This window comes from Melospiza melodia, chromosome 16 (assembly GCF_035770615.1).
Source record: "Melospiza melodia melodia isolate bMelMel2 chromosome 16, bMelMel2.pri, whole genome shotgun sequence".
Classification (NCBI taxonomy): Eukaryota; Metazoa; Chordata; class Aves; order Passeriformes; family Passerellidae; genus Melospiza; species Melospiza melodia.
Genome location: NC_086209.1, coordinates 8,228,427 through 8,244,595, shown reverse-complemented (window position 1 = coordinate 8,244,595; position 16,169 = coordinate 8,228,427). Strand labels below are relative to the sequence as shown.

The following is a 16,169-nucleotide window of genomic DNA, read 5'->3' as shown; positions in this document are numbered from 1 at the left end:
TAATAAAGCATGATACTGTAATTGTTTTATGCATTAGGAAGATGCCTTGTGACATCTTGGAAATCCCAAATAAAACATTATTTCCCCCTGTACTTGCAGGAGGACTGTATGTACTCAGATGATGCAGGTTGTGTTCTCTGCTTTCCCAAACTCTTCATCAACCTGCATCAGAGCTCATAAAGTGCTGCTGAGTCAGAACAGTCTCACCTAACAATCACAGTGCACTGACTTTTCACAGGCAGAAATAACTTCCCATAATATATGGCACCCAGAAATCAGGCCATGGTATTACCATTTCTTCATATTAATAAAAGCTGTATTTTGTATTCCATTATAGTTATTTAACCTTTGACATCTAACCTCTGGGTCAGTTTGCTCCTCATAACAGCACATTTCTTCTTCAGTTTTGTTTCTATATTTAGAAAACTTACGCTCTGAAAGAAGATTTTTTAACTTTAAAAAAAAGTATATTTAATCTAGCTCAGAAGTTTTGGTGTTTCTCTGCAACCTATGGTTTATTCTTCCAACTCAGATAATGTATTGCTACTTTTACCACAGTCAAAGAAATACTTTGCTTTTCAAAGGATATTTTAGTCCTCAGCATGTTCTTGACTATCCCATATGCAGTCCACATGTAGTAAAAGTACAGCCACTTTTACTGCAAATAATAAGAAGTTTTCTCTCTGTCTCTTCCCTTGTCATTTTTTCTCTATCAGTATTTTTGGCAATGGAGATGAAACAAATATACCCTTCACCGCCAATCCAGTGTACAACTCGCTGGATGTCAGCAGGAATGCAGAGAGCTCTAAGAATAGCACATTTGGTTCCTACGGTGCGAGTGGAGCCCAGAGGCACAGCATGTCCCTCCCAGACAATGGCTGTTTATCACCTACATCCCCCAACAAAACAAAACAAAACAAAACAAAACAAAACCTTCTCAGCTGTGTTTGGTTCTCAGCATTTCACAGAGCAGTCAGTGGGCAATCCTGCTCTCCTCCGTGAGACTCCCAAGTTTTAACTCAGATCAGGTCGGGTTTGGAAAAGAGATAGCCACCCAAAGGGTTTGTTGTATTCCATCCTGACTCAAGTGTGAATATCACCGGCTGCTTTTCCTGCCCTCGGGGAGGAGGGGATCCCTCCTTGCCCTGCCCTGAGCCCCGTGTCTGTCTGCTCTTGCACTGCAGGGACTGACAGAGCAGCTTTTCTGAACTGAGGTGTTGTATCAGCATTGCTGAAGGCAGAACTGGGCCCAGTGTATTGGACATTCCAGAACAGGAAATCTGCAAGTACAAACTCTATTTAGACATGAAAATCAGGGAGATGCCCAACTTGTCAACCTGCCTGGGCAAATGCAGCTTTTTGTGCACCCAGAAACAGCAGACAGAGTCAAGTGGTGAAGCTTTACCCCTGAAAATAGCATGTGATAGCTCTGGAGACTACCTCTGACTCTGGCATTTACTACCACCTTTATATTTGGATTTAAGAGTCCAGACCCTTGAGTATAATGTCACTCACCAGTCTCAGCCCTACAGGAATAAAATGAAAAGCTGCCCATGGCCAGAGAGCAGCGTTACCCCAGCAGGCTTTGCAGTACCACACAATGCAAACTGTCAGCGCCTCAATCAATACCCGTCCTGGCCAACAATGAAGACACAGCGCTTCAGATGGGGGAGATTAGCCCAATCAGATGGAGCAGTGTCCAGGCAAGGCAGGGTCTGGGACACACACTGATTGCACTTAAAAGATACATCACTAACTACGAAAATGGCAGAGCTGTGAGGCACCAGCAGTAACCCTGCTTTGGAATGTGGAGTGTTTGCTTTAATACACAGTGAAACAACAGCAAAACTCTCACTCTGGGTCTGCGGCTGCTGCTCTGCTCCCCGTGTTGCTGTGCCTGCTACAAGGATCAAATTTCATGGTTTATTGTTCTCCCTCCAACTGGCCACCATCCACATTCTTCTTCTGTACAAAGCTGCACCTCTTGCTCCAAAGAAGAGAGAACTATGTCTTCTTTTTATAAATTTTAGTCACATTTGCAAACACACACACAGAGTAAGGGGATGACTTTTAAGCACTAAACAACATTTCAGGGAATGCTGTTATTTTTCTCTGAGCAAATTTCTGTGAATGAGGCTAAAAAAGGGCAATTTTCCACCAGAAATTTACTAATTTTTGAGATGCATAAGTTGTCTCCCCCATCTTCAGAATCTTTAACATTGTGCCTTTTAATGAAACAACTGCTCATTGCTTGAAAAGTGCTATTCATCACCTATCATCAGGAGGGAACTGCACTGAAATTCTGCAAAGCTCAAATCCAGCTCTGGATAGACTGCTGGAAATTAAACCCACAGTCACTGGGGGTACTTCACTCTAATGGAGTAAAATTGGTACAGAGCAGGTGGGGTCCACAATTCAGTACCATCTCTCAATGTAAAGAAGAAATCTATTGCAGACAAATTGCTAGATTCCATGAAATGTACTAAGTATCTCAGACTCAAGGATTCCTACACAGAATCATTTTCCTATGCAATCTTTCTTTTTATTCAGCACTCAGGATCCATTTTCTTCTATGAGATTTGCAGTAAAGTTATCAAAACCTTACAAAATGCTCCACTCCTGAATATCCACCATCTTTCTTCAGCAGCTCAACAGACTGTAAAGCTGGAGCACTGTCATCTGGTGTGTAATTATTGGTCTAAGTCTGCCCTGTAAAATGAGGGAGGCACCATAAGCTTACCTAACTAGTCTGAAAATGTAAAATGCTCATCACCTGTAATCATTGTCTTAACTGTCCTTGATCTTTACTGATAGCAGCAAGATTATAATAACTCTCTCTCTGGCAGTGAGAATCAGCTGAAAATGCAGCACAGGCAGAGCACCAGGAAAGTTGCTCGAAGAAGGAATATTTCAGCCAATTAGACAGACTGACTTCAGGAATTTTTTTTTAATGTCTAATCAGTGATGCAAGGGGTTCAGAGGTACAACACTAAAATGCAAAGCAGGGAAAACTGGGGCATAGAAACCTCAGGAATCCAACAAGGACATTCCTACTTCACAGACTAAGTGGTGAAGCCAAAATAAAAACCTCAAAGGTTATGGAGGTATGATCAAAAGTGATCATGTCACTGTGGTTACATGTGGTTACAACTTACTAGTCCTCATGCAAGATGTAGGAAAACACCATGAATGTATTCTTCACCCACACCTGCCTCCAGAGTAAAACATCTGGTGGGCAGCAATTCATGGAACTGCTGCACTTTGCTCCCTTTCAAGCGTAGCCAGGATCCCCAGCCAGCAACGTTCTCTACTCTCTGTTTAACCTGGGTCCCACCAAACAAGCAGGGTCCTCAAGTGCCTGGAGCAACAAACTGCTCCAGGTCTTTGTTGAATAAGAGGCCTTTCACTGGTAACCCTCCAAAGAGCACTAGATATGCCTCCCTGTTACCTGTTCCACACAAACCCAGTGAGGCACCAGTCCTGCCCTGCTGCAGGAAGGGACAACGGAGGGAGCACAACTTGGAAAAGAGGAGGGGATCCTGAAGAGGCACAGGGGCAATGCACCTCACTGGCTTACCCCTTAGAAACGGATAGATAGTAACTATCCCCTATTTCTCATTGCTGTCACAGGACATTTTGATATTTAGTTACACCAGTGTTACACCAAGACTGATGAAATTCCCCTCCTTAAGAATCAGTCACTTTGCAGGGAAGAAGGGCAAGGAAGACCTGGCTCTGGAGTGCATCTCACACTTCAGCTCTCAAGCAGATCCCAGTAGAATTTCAGTGACCAGTCTCTGCTTTGCTGGGAGAGCAGTGTCTCAGTCCTTCCCAAGCTGCTGATGGAGTGAGTGTGTGCACAATTAAGTAGCTTGGAGGAGTCTGCTCACAAAGTGTTGGTTCAACCTAACAAAGCCCTTGGTTTGGTGGTGGGGTCTGGTGTTTCCAAGTATTCTTCCAAACAAAAAGAGTTTATTCCTCACAGCCAGGCTGCTCCCAGACCCAGTCCTTGAGCCCTTCCCTGCTCCCAGGACCTGTTCACAGCAGATCTCTCTGATCTGGGGTGGTAGCACATTCACACCTCTCACTGAGTCTCAGGGAGGAGGAGGTTGCTGCAAAGAAACCAGGGCTGTGCCTCACTTTCGCCAGCTGCATTTTTGCATTTACCAGCTCGATTGGTATCACAGATCATCATGGATGGGGAATGGCCCTCATCCAAAGCAGGGAATGGCTTCTGGCAAATGCTAGTAACAGGTATTTCAAGTCTGCCTCTTTGCTATTCAGGAGCTGTACTGTTTGACCTGCTGTCCATGAAGGACACATTTTAACTTTACTTCTCACCCCACCTGATCTTTTCTAGCCTCAGATGCATAACACAGAGATGAATTTGTTGAAGGGCACTAAGATAAAAAGAAGATATTCCCTCTGAAAGGATAACATGAAACATGCAAGGAGAATATCTCTGGAGATTATAACATAAGCTAAAAGTGACTATCACCTATACAAGTAAAAAAATTACTTTAAAATAACACAAAGTTCTCCACCATGCTAAAACAAGCAATGTATGGTGGAATTATGGTCCATTTTTAGTTGAAGAAATGAATACATTTCCTATTATAACACCAGAGGTTGTTATTGCCTTGTCCGTGTATGCACTGCGCACACCTCAGAAATTTAGTGACGTCGCATTTGAAACACAAATGGAAAAGCAAATTAAAAAAATAAATGACTGGGTATTTTCACATGAGCCATATAAGACAGAAGAGAGGTTCTCACCTGTCTGCTTTGAGATGGCAGTGTGGCAGCCTGCATCTGCCTCTGCATCCGATGTGGCTGCATCAGCTGTCGGAACTGCTGCTGGAGGAACTGGCTGCTGCTGTTCTGCTGGGGCTGCTGCGTGGCTGGGGACTGCTGCTGCTGCTGCTGCTGGAGATAGTGAATGAGGGACTGCTGCCCTTGTCCTGCCGTCAGAGGGGACATTTTTTGAGTAGCTGACTCTGAGGCAAAGTGAGACAGTGGTTTGGTGTTGTTGAAAGAAAACTGGTCTTGGCTAACAGGGCTCTCATTCACCAGACCTGGCTGTAAGCTACTGGATGGCTGTTGCATAATTATGTTCATATTTTTGGTCTGGTTTGTAGTCATTGATTTAAAAAGCGAGTTCTGCATATTTGTGGGATTGCTGGTGGGAGTGATGTTGGAGATTATTGTACCTTGAGGACTGAAGGGCTGCTGATGCAGAGCAGGGCTCGACAGCTTCTCTGGCCTGTACGGTGGAGAAGGTCCAGTATTTGTGGAGGCCATGCTGGCAACCAGGTTGTTCTGTGGGCTTTTAATGCTGCTGGCTGGCAAGCTGGCTGCTGTCAGAGCAGGCAGCATGGAGCTCTGAGGGCTGAAGGGCTGCTGGCTCAGAGCTGGACTGGAGAGCTTCTCAGAGCCGTAGGGGGGAGAGGGGCCATTCGATGGGGTGCTGCTGGAAGTCATGCTTGAAAGCAGAGTGTTTTGAGGACTCTGAATGTTGTTTCCTGGTAAATTATTAGCAGGCATGCCAGACACCATAACATTTTGAGGACTGAAAGGTTGATGGTGTGGGGATGATCCTGCCCTGTAAGGTGGAGAGAGACCAGGAGGAGACATAGTTGGCCAGCTGGGAGCCTGTACTTGTTGCTTGGTACCAGACACCTGCTTGCTGGCTGCCAGCTGCTTTAGTTGCTGAGCGTGCCAGTTGGAGCCTGGCATGCTGGGCAAGGGCACTGGGAGCATTGGGGGTGGCTGGTTTTTGTTCTGAGCTGCTGTAGAGATGGGTGATGCAGCAGGTTTGTTTGAGGGAGGAACCTGGAAGTTAGCTCCAGCAGATGATGGTCTCATCTGAGGGGATCCTCCACTGGTTGGATTGCAGCCTGGAGAAAAATCTTTGTTAGCAACATGGTTCTCTAAGTGGGAAGTCTGCGGGGAGGACTTTGGAGTGGTATTTATGTTTGGTTGGGAATGACTCAGACCAAGTGGATCTTCAGCCTTGCTGCACAAAATCTTCTCCAGATCCAGGTCATTGGGAGAAGGATCAGGCATTTTGGTCAGCTCTTCCAATAGATCTTGCAGCTCTTGGTCTACAGACTGTAAGCTGTTTCCTTTCTCGTCGTAATGGACAATGTTGTTGGTTTGCCCTCCTATTGACCCCTTCTGATTTATTTCTGTGTTGGCTGGCACTGAGAAAGGGGAGCCAATGCCACCCCCATTCATGTGATTGTTTTCCAGCAGCACTGGGTGCCCTGTGACTCCCAGAGAAGAAGTGCTGTGACCCGTGGGGAATGGAGAACTTTGCATTTCTGGACATGCCATGCTGGGATTGGCGCCTTGGCCCATGGCAAGGTTTACATCATCAAGACAAAGTCTTTTACTATCATTTGGGAAAGTGACATCAGGCACACCACTGGAGGCAGGAGAGCTATCATCTTCCAGTTTTCTTTTAATGGATCCCTGTAACTGTGAAAATATAAAAGGAAGAAGAAAGGATCCATTATTGATCATATTCTGACATGTGCTGAAGCTCCACACTACAACACTGGGTTGGAGATAAAGAAAATTAAATAATGCAATTAAAAAGCCAATCATGTGAGACAAATTCAATCAGGATTTAAATGTGTGCAACTTCACCGAAATCAAAAGAGTTCTACTCAGACAAAGGCTAAATCTCATGAGTTGGCTTTAAAACAGATGCTAAAGCTACAGAATACTGTCTGTCATGTGAACTGTAATAGAAGTTTTTAAAATAGTTTCTGGTTGCATTTCAATTAAGACATTATACTCCCTGCATAACAAACATGCCAACATTTTTATGGTAACATTTTTTAGGTCTAAATGGCAAATCTGAATGAAACCCTGGACTGAATTTAGTGACCTTCTGCCAGTGACTCGAATTAAATTCAGACCTGAGACAATTAAATTGTTTTACATTCTTTATAGGCCAAACATATGAAATAACTAGCATACTTTCTAAACAAACCAAAACAAACCAAATTCTCAGCTATCTATCTAAACAGACTTTCAAACTTCCTATCACAGATGTTTTAAATTCCAGAAAGAGTAAGTAACAGCTAAACTTCTTAATTTTTGTTTATTCTTCTATGTCTAAGGCATTGTGAGCTTCATTCTTTTGAAGGATTGCCACTCATTCATAAAAATTGACATGTTTTCAAAATACAATTTTATAAATATCTTGACCTACAAGAAATGATGGAGCTGTAAATTCACAAGTCTAAGGGAAAAGAAACCTGCCTTCTACATATAAAGAAAGCGAAACTAGAAACAATGCTTCTCATATTATTTCAGCATATGGCAATCTCTTCCACATAAAATCATCTATGGCTTTCAATTTTAACAAGCATGACCTGTATGGCACAGGATTAATCAGACCTTAACATTGCTGCTTCAAGTTAAGGAAAATAAGCATTATGACCTTGTTTATCAATAGAGGGAAGCAGTATATGGAAAAGTATCTGATCAGCAATGGAAAGTGAAAGAACACTGGTTCCTCTAAGCCAGCTCCCAGTAAAGCATATCCCAGCTCTGGGCTACAAGTCCAAGTGCTTCCCATCATGTAGTGCTATAAAAAAATCTAATAAAAGCTCATATCAACAGAAAAGTCCCCCTGCCAACCCCAGCATAACCAGATCCACTCCAGGGCTATGCTGCATATGGCCAACTCCTAAATTTTACACTAATTTTTAAACACATTGCCGTTATGCCTCAGTCACTGCACAACTGCAGCACTTTGGTGCTCTCAGAGAACAGTGCCACAGCACTGTCACCACAGGGGGGGCACACCAAGTGCAGCTCCTCTGCCCTGTGCAGACAGCTGATGTCCACCCTACATTCAGCCCATCTCCAGGCAGCCCCACAAACACGTGTGGCTCTCACCTGGAACATGGCAGAGGGCTCACCCAGCTGGTCTCACACTTCTCATCACTTATTTCTAAACTGGTGGCCAGAGGGACAATGGCAGATTTGTGCCCACAGTTGCTGAGGGTGAAGACGCAGTTTGGGATTAGTATCAGACATTGCCATGCTGGTATCCAGTTTGCAGAGACATTTGGAAGAGAGTGAGGGGATACATGCTGGTTGTCCATGACCATCATGGCAGGCCTGCAGACTATAGTGAGCTGCTGAACAGCTTTTAGGAGGTGTTCATCTCCCTCCATCACCACACACAGCAGCTTTGGCACTGTGGCAAAGAGACCTTTGGGTGTTTTCCCTTTACTCCCCAAGAGTTTCCCTTACAAAGTTGCTAGTGCTTGTCTCTGGTGCTCTCCAGTCACATTACTTCAACATGGGCTGTGCTCAAAAACCACAGGTGGGAGAAGTGAGGAGAGCTCCTTCAGGGCACATTGCCTGGTCACCTGAGAGCCTCTCTGGGCAGCAGTGTCTGTGCTGGGCCAGGATTGCTGCTCTCTGAGAGCCTGTCCCAGTGCCACAGCCAGACACTGCTGCACCAGCAGACATTTGCTGATGAGGCCAAAATTTGTTTAGCTTTAGGAGATGGAACCAGGCCTAAATCTTCTCCCAAATGCTAGTCTAATGATGGATGAAATAGTTTTCCTTCATTTTCTCTGCTAAAATTAAGCCAGAGCTGCATGTTTCAACAGATGTTGCCCTGTGTAGGCTGAAACATGTTGGTAGAGACTAACTACATATATTTAAAACTCAGGCATGTACAGAGGATATTTACAGGAGCTTCACACATCCAAAACAAACAGAGTGTGCTCCCAAGTTGCACCCTGGGAACCTTCAGGCAGGAAGTGGTGGGGGATCTCCCACCCTTGGCCAGCTGACATGCTGGCATGCATGTCCTTACCAGCTCTTCCTTTGCCATAGGACATTCCTGTGCTCTGAGTTACCAGGGAAAAATGTGGGCTTTCTAAACACTCTGAAAAACAGTTCTTTAACTGCTGCACTGGGGAATAAGTGTGATGGGAAAACAAAACTTCATTTCCCTATGACTGTTACTAGATATAAACAGATAAAATAAGGCCATAGCTTTCTGATGGCACAGGTATTCCAAAACTGGGACAGGACTTTTAAATAGGATGCTGTTGCTTAGCCCTCCCGAGAAGATCTGCTGTAAGAGAGGCAGTGAAATTTGCTGGGTGTCATGTTCTCTTGAAAAGCAAGATTCCTGTTTCCCAGGTGAGTATTGCATAAGTACCATGAAATCCAGAAGACCAATTTCTCCCAGTGCAGGCAGGTATGACTCCACAGAATTTAGTGACATAGCTTTTGCTTAAGATAGATTTGACTACAGCCCCAAACTTGAGAGAGAGAGATATGCTCCTTAAAGCAGCTAAACAAATCACAGAATAATTTTGGTTAAAAGGGACACTTGGGTGCCATCATCCTTCTGCTTCAAGCACATCACCAGTGTAAAAAATAGACCATGGTCACCAGGCACTTAAGTATGAGGTTTCCATTATAAACAGAAATCCCTCCTTGCTCTGACTGAGAGGCTGTTTTCAGTGTTCCCCACTGACACCTCAGTGGTTGTTTGTCCCACACAGAAGGCTCTGGGCTGGTGCTGGCTGTGGGGAGCCCCAGCTCCCAGTGCCTGCTCTCCATGCATGTGCTGCTGTGGCAGCCCTGACCAGTGCAGGGAACAGGAACACAATTCAGTGTTACTGGGACCTGCCTGGCTCAGACACGCCAACCACAGTGGGGGCAGGAGAGCATCAACAAGGCACTACAACTTCTAGGAGCAGGAGGTCCTGACCTCACTAATTCAAGAAGCTGTTGGCTGCAGAACATTCCTTCATCTGGTTCCAGATTCCCCAGGAAGGACCCGGTTTATTCCAACTCTTTCTCCTCTTCTTTTTTTTACACAATTTGACAAAATCAACAGAAAAGAGAAGAACACCAAAGCATGTTCTTCTCCTTTCTCTGCTGATTAGTATAATGGACAGCTGTGTTTTAAATTGAATACCTGAGAAGTGAATGAAAATATTTTAGAAATGCATCACACACACACACACACACACACACACACACACACACACACTCCTGAGCTGGCTGGAGGCTGCCCATGGCTCAGTATGGGAAAGCTTCATTGACATGTGCAAGCAAGGACGAAGCAGACAAGCAACAAAGGGGCTCTTGTGACATTGTCAAAATGCATTAAAATGCACTGGCATGCACAGGATAACTTCTGTTTGGGAATACCTGGGAAACAAAGGCAGCTCTCCGATTCAGGGCATATCCGATTGTGAGTTCTCCATTATCTCAGGTTTGCTTTTAGCAGTGATCCCAGCACTCCTGTCCTCTCCAAACCAGCAGGCTGTCCTTCTGGGAAGGACCAAGTCACGCAGGAGCAACGCTGCTGGCTCGACATGGCAGCACAACCAGAATAAATAATAACTGTTTACGCTGCTCTGTCCACAGAAGCTGCACAGCTGTGGTTACAAACAGCTAATTTGTCACACACTCCCTCCCTGCACCAAACTGATTCCCTCCATGTGGGCAGAGCACTCCACAGGCTTCTCTTGTGCAAGGAGGGAAAGGCAGCCTCAGCAGGAGAAGCCAGTCCTGGCTGTGCCCTCCTCGAGCTGGGCTTGCTGTGGGGGTGACCTTGGGCATCAGGCACCAAACTTAGGGGGTGGTGCTGCCTTGAGGAACTCACTGTTACTCAATAAAGGGACAAAGGAAGGCAGGAAGCGGCAAAAACTGAAGCAGAGCGATCAAATTGTTAATAAATAAATACTGTGATGGTTCCATTGGATTTTAATAACCAACCACACATGGGCATCTCTGGACTGGCTCCTTGCTTTGCCAGCACTCAGAGCCTTTCTTCTCTTGTAACATGTCAGCTGTCCTCAGCTGCTGCTCCAGCTCTCCCTGGGAGCGAGGCTGCCCCATGGCCCTCCTGGCAGCCCCTGTTAACTCTCCTCCTGGAGCTCATGCCTTCCTTCACCTGCAAGTGGGAACCTGGGAAGGAGCACCTGCATCCTACACTGGAGAGCCTTGTTCCTCCAGCCTCACAACTGACCCCTCCACCAGAAACAAGCCACTTCTAACCAGAGATTCCTATTTAGGCCAACATACTGCAGAAATGAGAGAGGAAAAACATTAGGCAAGGTATTTCAGTGCCTCTTCCTGTGCCTGCAGCCTGTCAGAGAGTCAAGCCTTGATTTACAACAACCGCAGGGTGCCGATTATTGATCTGCACCATCCCACCCCACGCCCTGCCACGGACAGATCCAACCTACAGCAGTGATTCCCACACCTACACAGCCTCTTGGAGTGAGCCCTGAGACCAGAGGGCTGTGCCATCCACACCCTCCCTCAGCAGCTGCCCGGCTTCCAACCTTGAATTTCTGTGATTCTGTGTCCAGAGCACGGCCAGAGACTCTCCTGATTTAATGAACTGATGTTCATGGATCCATGCCTGGGATATCCAGAATGGGAGTCAGATTACCTTCTTTCACTAAGAGCCTCAAGACCCTTGTAACCTTGGGAAATTCCACGTGTTGGTTTTTCTGTTTGTTTCACTGAGGAAAAGAAATTATTGTAAAAGGAGATGGGGCAGGTGGGGAAGACATCAGTCTCCCCACAGATCCTGAGATTTGCTAATGTGGTGGCAGCTTTGCACAAAGCCTTTCAGAGCAAAACACCTCGGGAATCCAGGTCACTGACAGGCTGCTAAGATCTGGCATATCTGAATTGTTTTGACAGATAGAGCACGTTTAATTTTTGGTGGAAGGACTGAGCAAGGCAGAAGCCTGAGATAAACAGAAGTATTTTTCCCCCCAAGTATCTTCTCAAGGCATATTGCAAACTGTTCCCTCTGCAAAGCATAAAACCTGAATCTAAGGTTTGCTTAACTGAACTGACCAGAGAATCTATCAGTCTCTGTCTCTTTCAAACACTAGACACTGCCAAAACTGGAAGTATGTATTTGCCAGAGGCAAACTGTTTGCAGCATTCAGCGATCAAGACTTCAGCCTCTGTGGCTTCAACAAGCTTCAGCGAGACCTATCTGCCCATCAGCCCAAAATGTTTCTATCTGTTCTGACAAAAACAGTCATGCAATGAGAAAATGGAACTGGCAATTTTCCATATAAAACAAGAAAACTTCACATTTTTTTCTCCTGTGCCTTAAATTCACAGTTTGGAAAGTTTTGTGCTCTCCATTGCTCATTTATCCACACTCTAGACAGATTTTACTGTCCTGCTAATGTTTAGGGACAGTTGGTGAAAAAGAAGTGAGAATGTGCCTGTGTGTTTAAAGGCTGGAAAGTGGATCTGATGTAAAATATTACCTTTTAAATAGCAGCAGTTACTTGCAGCCCCTCTGTGCTTGGTATTAGGCTGGCTTGTACATGAACAGCAAACCCCAAATGCTCCTGGGCAACAATCCCACTCCAGTACAGCAGGACCTGGCACTGCAGTGAGTGCATTTAGCACATCTGTAGGTTTCTGTTTGTGCATGCTGGCTGCAGTTTGGTAAAAGACACTCACATTATATACCTGAATCCAAGAAAAATTGCCTCCTGCTGACCAGTGAGCAGCCAAAGCAGTACCTGACTACAAGAAACATAAACTACATTTTATCAAAGTCATATCTCAGGCTACAAGGAGAACTCAAGGAGGCTCAAGCAATTAAAACTACCACTCACTTTCTCCAGACTAAGATTAAAAATAAGCTAAAATCACATTCTTCCTACTACATTGGGCCGTTTGACCCTTCTGATTTCAAGCAATTTGAGCATGGATGGACATTAAGTTGTCATTTTCCAGTGTAAGGAAAGAGGTCACAATGCAGTTCCCAATTACCAAAGGAATGCACCAGTGTGCTTAAAAACTGCAATTCCCCAATTTTTCGGGTAAGGAGTACCAGAGTAAAGTCCACTTTGGTCTGTTGGGTACTTGTAGGCTGCAAAGGTGGCAGATCTGTTTGTAATGAGGTATGGTGGTAGAGAAAGGATTACGAATAGGGAAAATTCACAGGGTGGATTTCCTTCTATTCATCATGCTTATAGAAATAGGCAACTGGAAGGGAGGATGTAGGAAGAGGAATGGGGGATGTAAGCAGTCACTTTAAGCATGAAAGGATGTTGGTTATTAGCCACCTTGTATGCATGATGTGGATTGTTTTACCTGACACTACAGCTTAAAGATGGGAGTCTTCCAACTCCCATCTTTAAAACAAACATAGTAACACAGGTACTGGAAGTTGCTCCTTAGGTGTGCAGATGTAAATCACCTCCCAAACACTGCTGCTGCGTGTGGAGAGTTTGATCTCCCCTCAGTACACAGCACCAGTTGACTGGATGGGAGTGTGCACTGATCTCTGCCCCATTACTTGCACCACTCATCGAGATCTTCCCCAGTTATTCCCTCTGTAAATCAGGGACCTCATGCTGTGTTAAAAGAGAAAGAAAAGAACAAGGTGTGTGCTTTCCCTTTATAAATCTCACACTCCTGTTGTGAGTGCAAAGCTGCAGGAACCAGGGGCTGTGCTCATACACCCCCTGAGTGTGCATTGTCAGAGACCACAAAACACAGAACTGTGCCCTTTAGCTGGTAAGCGCAGAAATCCCAAACACCAAGCACCATGACTACACAAAACCAGAATAATGTGATCTTACAATAAGCTTAGCCACAGAAACTAAGAGGAAATTCAACCTGGATTGAGCCTAAGGCATTAGCTTTCTTTTTTTCTAAATTTTAACAAAGAATTAAGGGGAAGAAGATACTACACATATGATTTTCTCATTCACCGATTTGTGTGAATGCAATTACGCTTCTAATGATAGAAATATGTGTGATCTATGTCTGGCTTTCAAAGGGAACAACTTACACCCTACAGAGCAGCAAGTATGTGAACAAGATTTTTCTAATTACCCCTCTGCAAAATCACAGGAAACATCACTAATGTCTGAATAAAGGTATCAATGTAGGATGAGAGAAGAAAAAAGGAGAAAGGAGAAAAAAGACATAGCCAAGGATATACCTATGTTGCCATACTACACAAGCAAGATGCATGCAAGAGGCCAAGCACCATTCACTATAAAGAAATGAAAAAAGAAATAAACCCAGCAGCTTTGATACTTTTCAGGTCAGACAGAATTACCAGACTCATTTGGTAGGCACCAACAGAGATCTGCCCTATCAAAACAAATGTTCAGAGCCTTCCCATCTTGTCTTTCCTTAGCAATTCATCTGCTTTTGGTATTAATGTTACTGTTAAAATGGAAATTTTTCCAGGAGAAAAATTGCCATTGACAAATGGATCTGGAAGAACAGGACCAGTGCCTGCTCCTGTGTTGTGTTGCTAGCAGGAGATCTCTGTGCAGATGCCTTGTAATTAGTCATCTGAAGACTTACAGCAATCACGTCACATATATTGTTTGGCTGTAAGCTCCACGTTCCATTTAATGACAAGTGTTATTAACTAGACATCTGAAGGCAGAACAAGTTCTTTGCCTCTTGGTTTTAAGCTGTAGTACAAGAGCAATTCTTTCATATCTGGCTGTAAATCAAGATCAATCTTAGACTCAATGCCTTTCCATCAGTATTACCTCATCTTAGCTCAGTTTTAATACCAGCAGTATTGTTTTATATCTTTTTTATAGTCCATTAATTTCAAAGTCCTATGGAACACTTTGCAGTAATTTTGTAGACTACATTAATTTCTCACAGCAATGTCTAGGCTGGAGAACTGCAGATCCTCTCCACTGAGCAAAAAGTGATGTTTTTGCTGCTTGGGTCTCCCAGGATTTGTAAGATCCTTTTCTCTCTTCCTTTTCAGCCCCTAACACTGGCACAGTTATGCAATGACCACAAGTAGAAGAAACAGGATGTACGTGTTCCTAAATTATGAGGTAGGTTTTCCACTTACTAGATAAGCAGATAAAACCCAGTCTGACACTTCTTTTCTGCTACATAATGTATTATATTTTTATTATCTCAGAAGACTTAGCCCTGTGGTTTTACCAAACTACAGGTGCCATTCTGTCAAAAGGTATGGTTGGGGAATTAATAGCCTGGAGGCAGAGCCTCCAATTAGGTCAAACCTAGGGACAAAATGCTTTCAAATTCACAGAACAGTAAGAAACAATGTGATTTCAGTCTGAGAAAAGGGCATTTTTATTCCAACAGCTGAAATAATCACACTCACTCCTCCAAAGAATAACAGCTTCAGCCTCCTGTGTGTGGCTGCCCTGAATGCTGAGACCAGCACCCTCACATCTGCCAGCCCAGAGCCCTTCTGCTGACTGCCTGCACTGGAAAATGATCTATTACTGAATCTAGAGCCCAGAGCTCTCCTCTGGGCCCAGGCAGGACAAAATTATTTAAAAGAGTAGTTTGAGGTTTCTCCTAAGTGGTACCAAAAACTGAAGCACAGCTCTTAAGAAGGATGGAATAAGTGGGCAAGGAAAGAAACATCCTGAACAGCTCCTCTCCTGCTCCTTTGATATTCTCTTTCAGAAAATGAAACAATAAACAGGATATTGATTAATACAGATCCAGAAAACCAAGCCTCACTTAGAGAAAAAGATAATCAATCTAGTCCCACAGAAAGTGGGTGTAGAGAGAGGTCTGTATAATGGCCAGAAGCAGAAATCTTTTGTAAGGCATGAGGAATGAATATTTAATTTGTTTCTGACTACTTCATGTTATCCCACCACTTTCATCTTCACCAACTCAGCACCTCTGCTATTCTCAGTGTGCATCAGCTGGAATATGAAAACAATTCATTGGAAAAATGCTGTTTGTACACACCTTTCCTCCTGCAGCAGGGAGATGAGCAGCTCAGCATCCAGCTCTTGCTCCTGTAATACCTGCTCTTTGAACATGGCTCTTGAACTTACCCAGGCACCTTTAAAGGGATTCTGCATATCAGTGGTACTATAAACCCTAAACCAAACACAGATTCCAGTCCTGAAGCCCGTGTTCTGTATAAAGCAGCTGAAATCTTGGCCTCAATTAAGTAAATTGGTTGGACTTGATGATCTTAGGTCTTTCTCAACCTAAATGGTTCTATGAATATTTTGGGACGCTGACTTCATCAGGGATGACATTTCACTCTTTGCTCCTTCCTCCTAACTAAAGGAGTGAATTAAAAATACACAGGAATTGGAGAATTTCTCTCGGCCAGAATATGCAATGCCATAGTTACTTGGGTT

The 16,169-nt window shown here is 44.3% G+C and overlaps 1 protein-coding gene across 1 annotated transcript in view; it reads right to left on the bottom strand.

The window, feature by feature from the left end:
* MAMLD1 (mastermind like domain containing 1) overlaps positions 1-16,169 on the bottom strand; it is an 81,071-nt gene that overhangs the window by 26,953 nt on the left and 37,949 nt on the right. Inside the window, exon 2 of the mRNA XM_063170502.1 lies at positions 4,777-6,480. Within this exon, the coding sequence (XP_063026572.1) occupies positions 4,777-6,480 (1,704 nt within the window). The remainder of the gene's footprint in view (positions 1-4,776; positions 6,481-16,169) is intronic.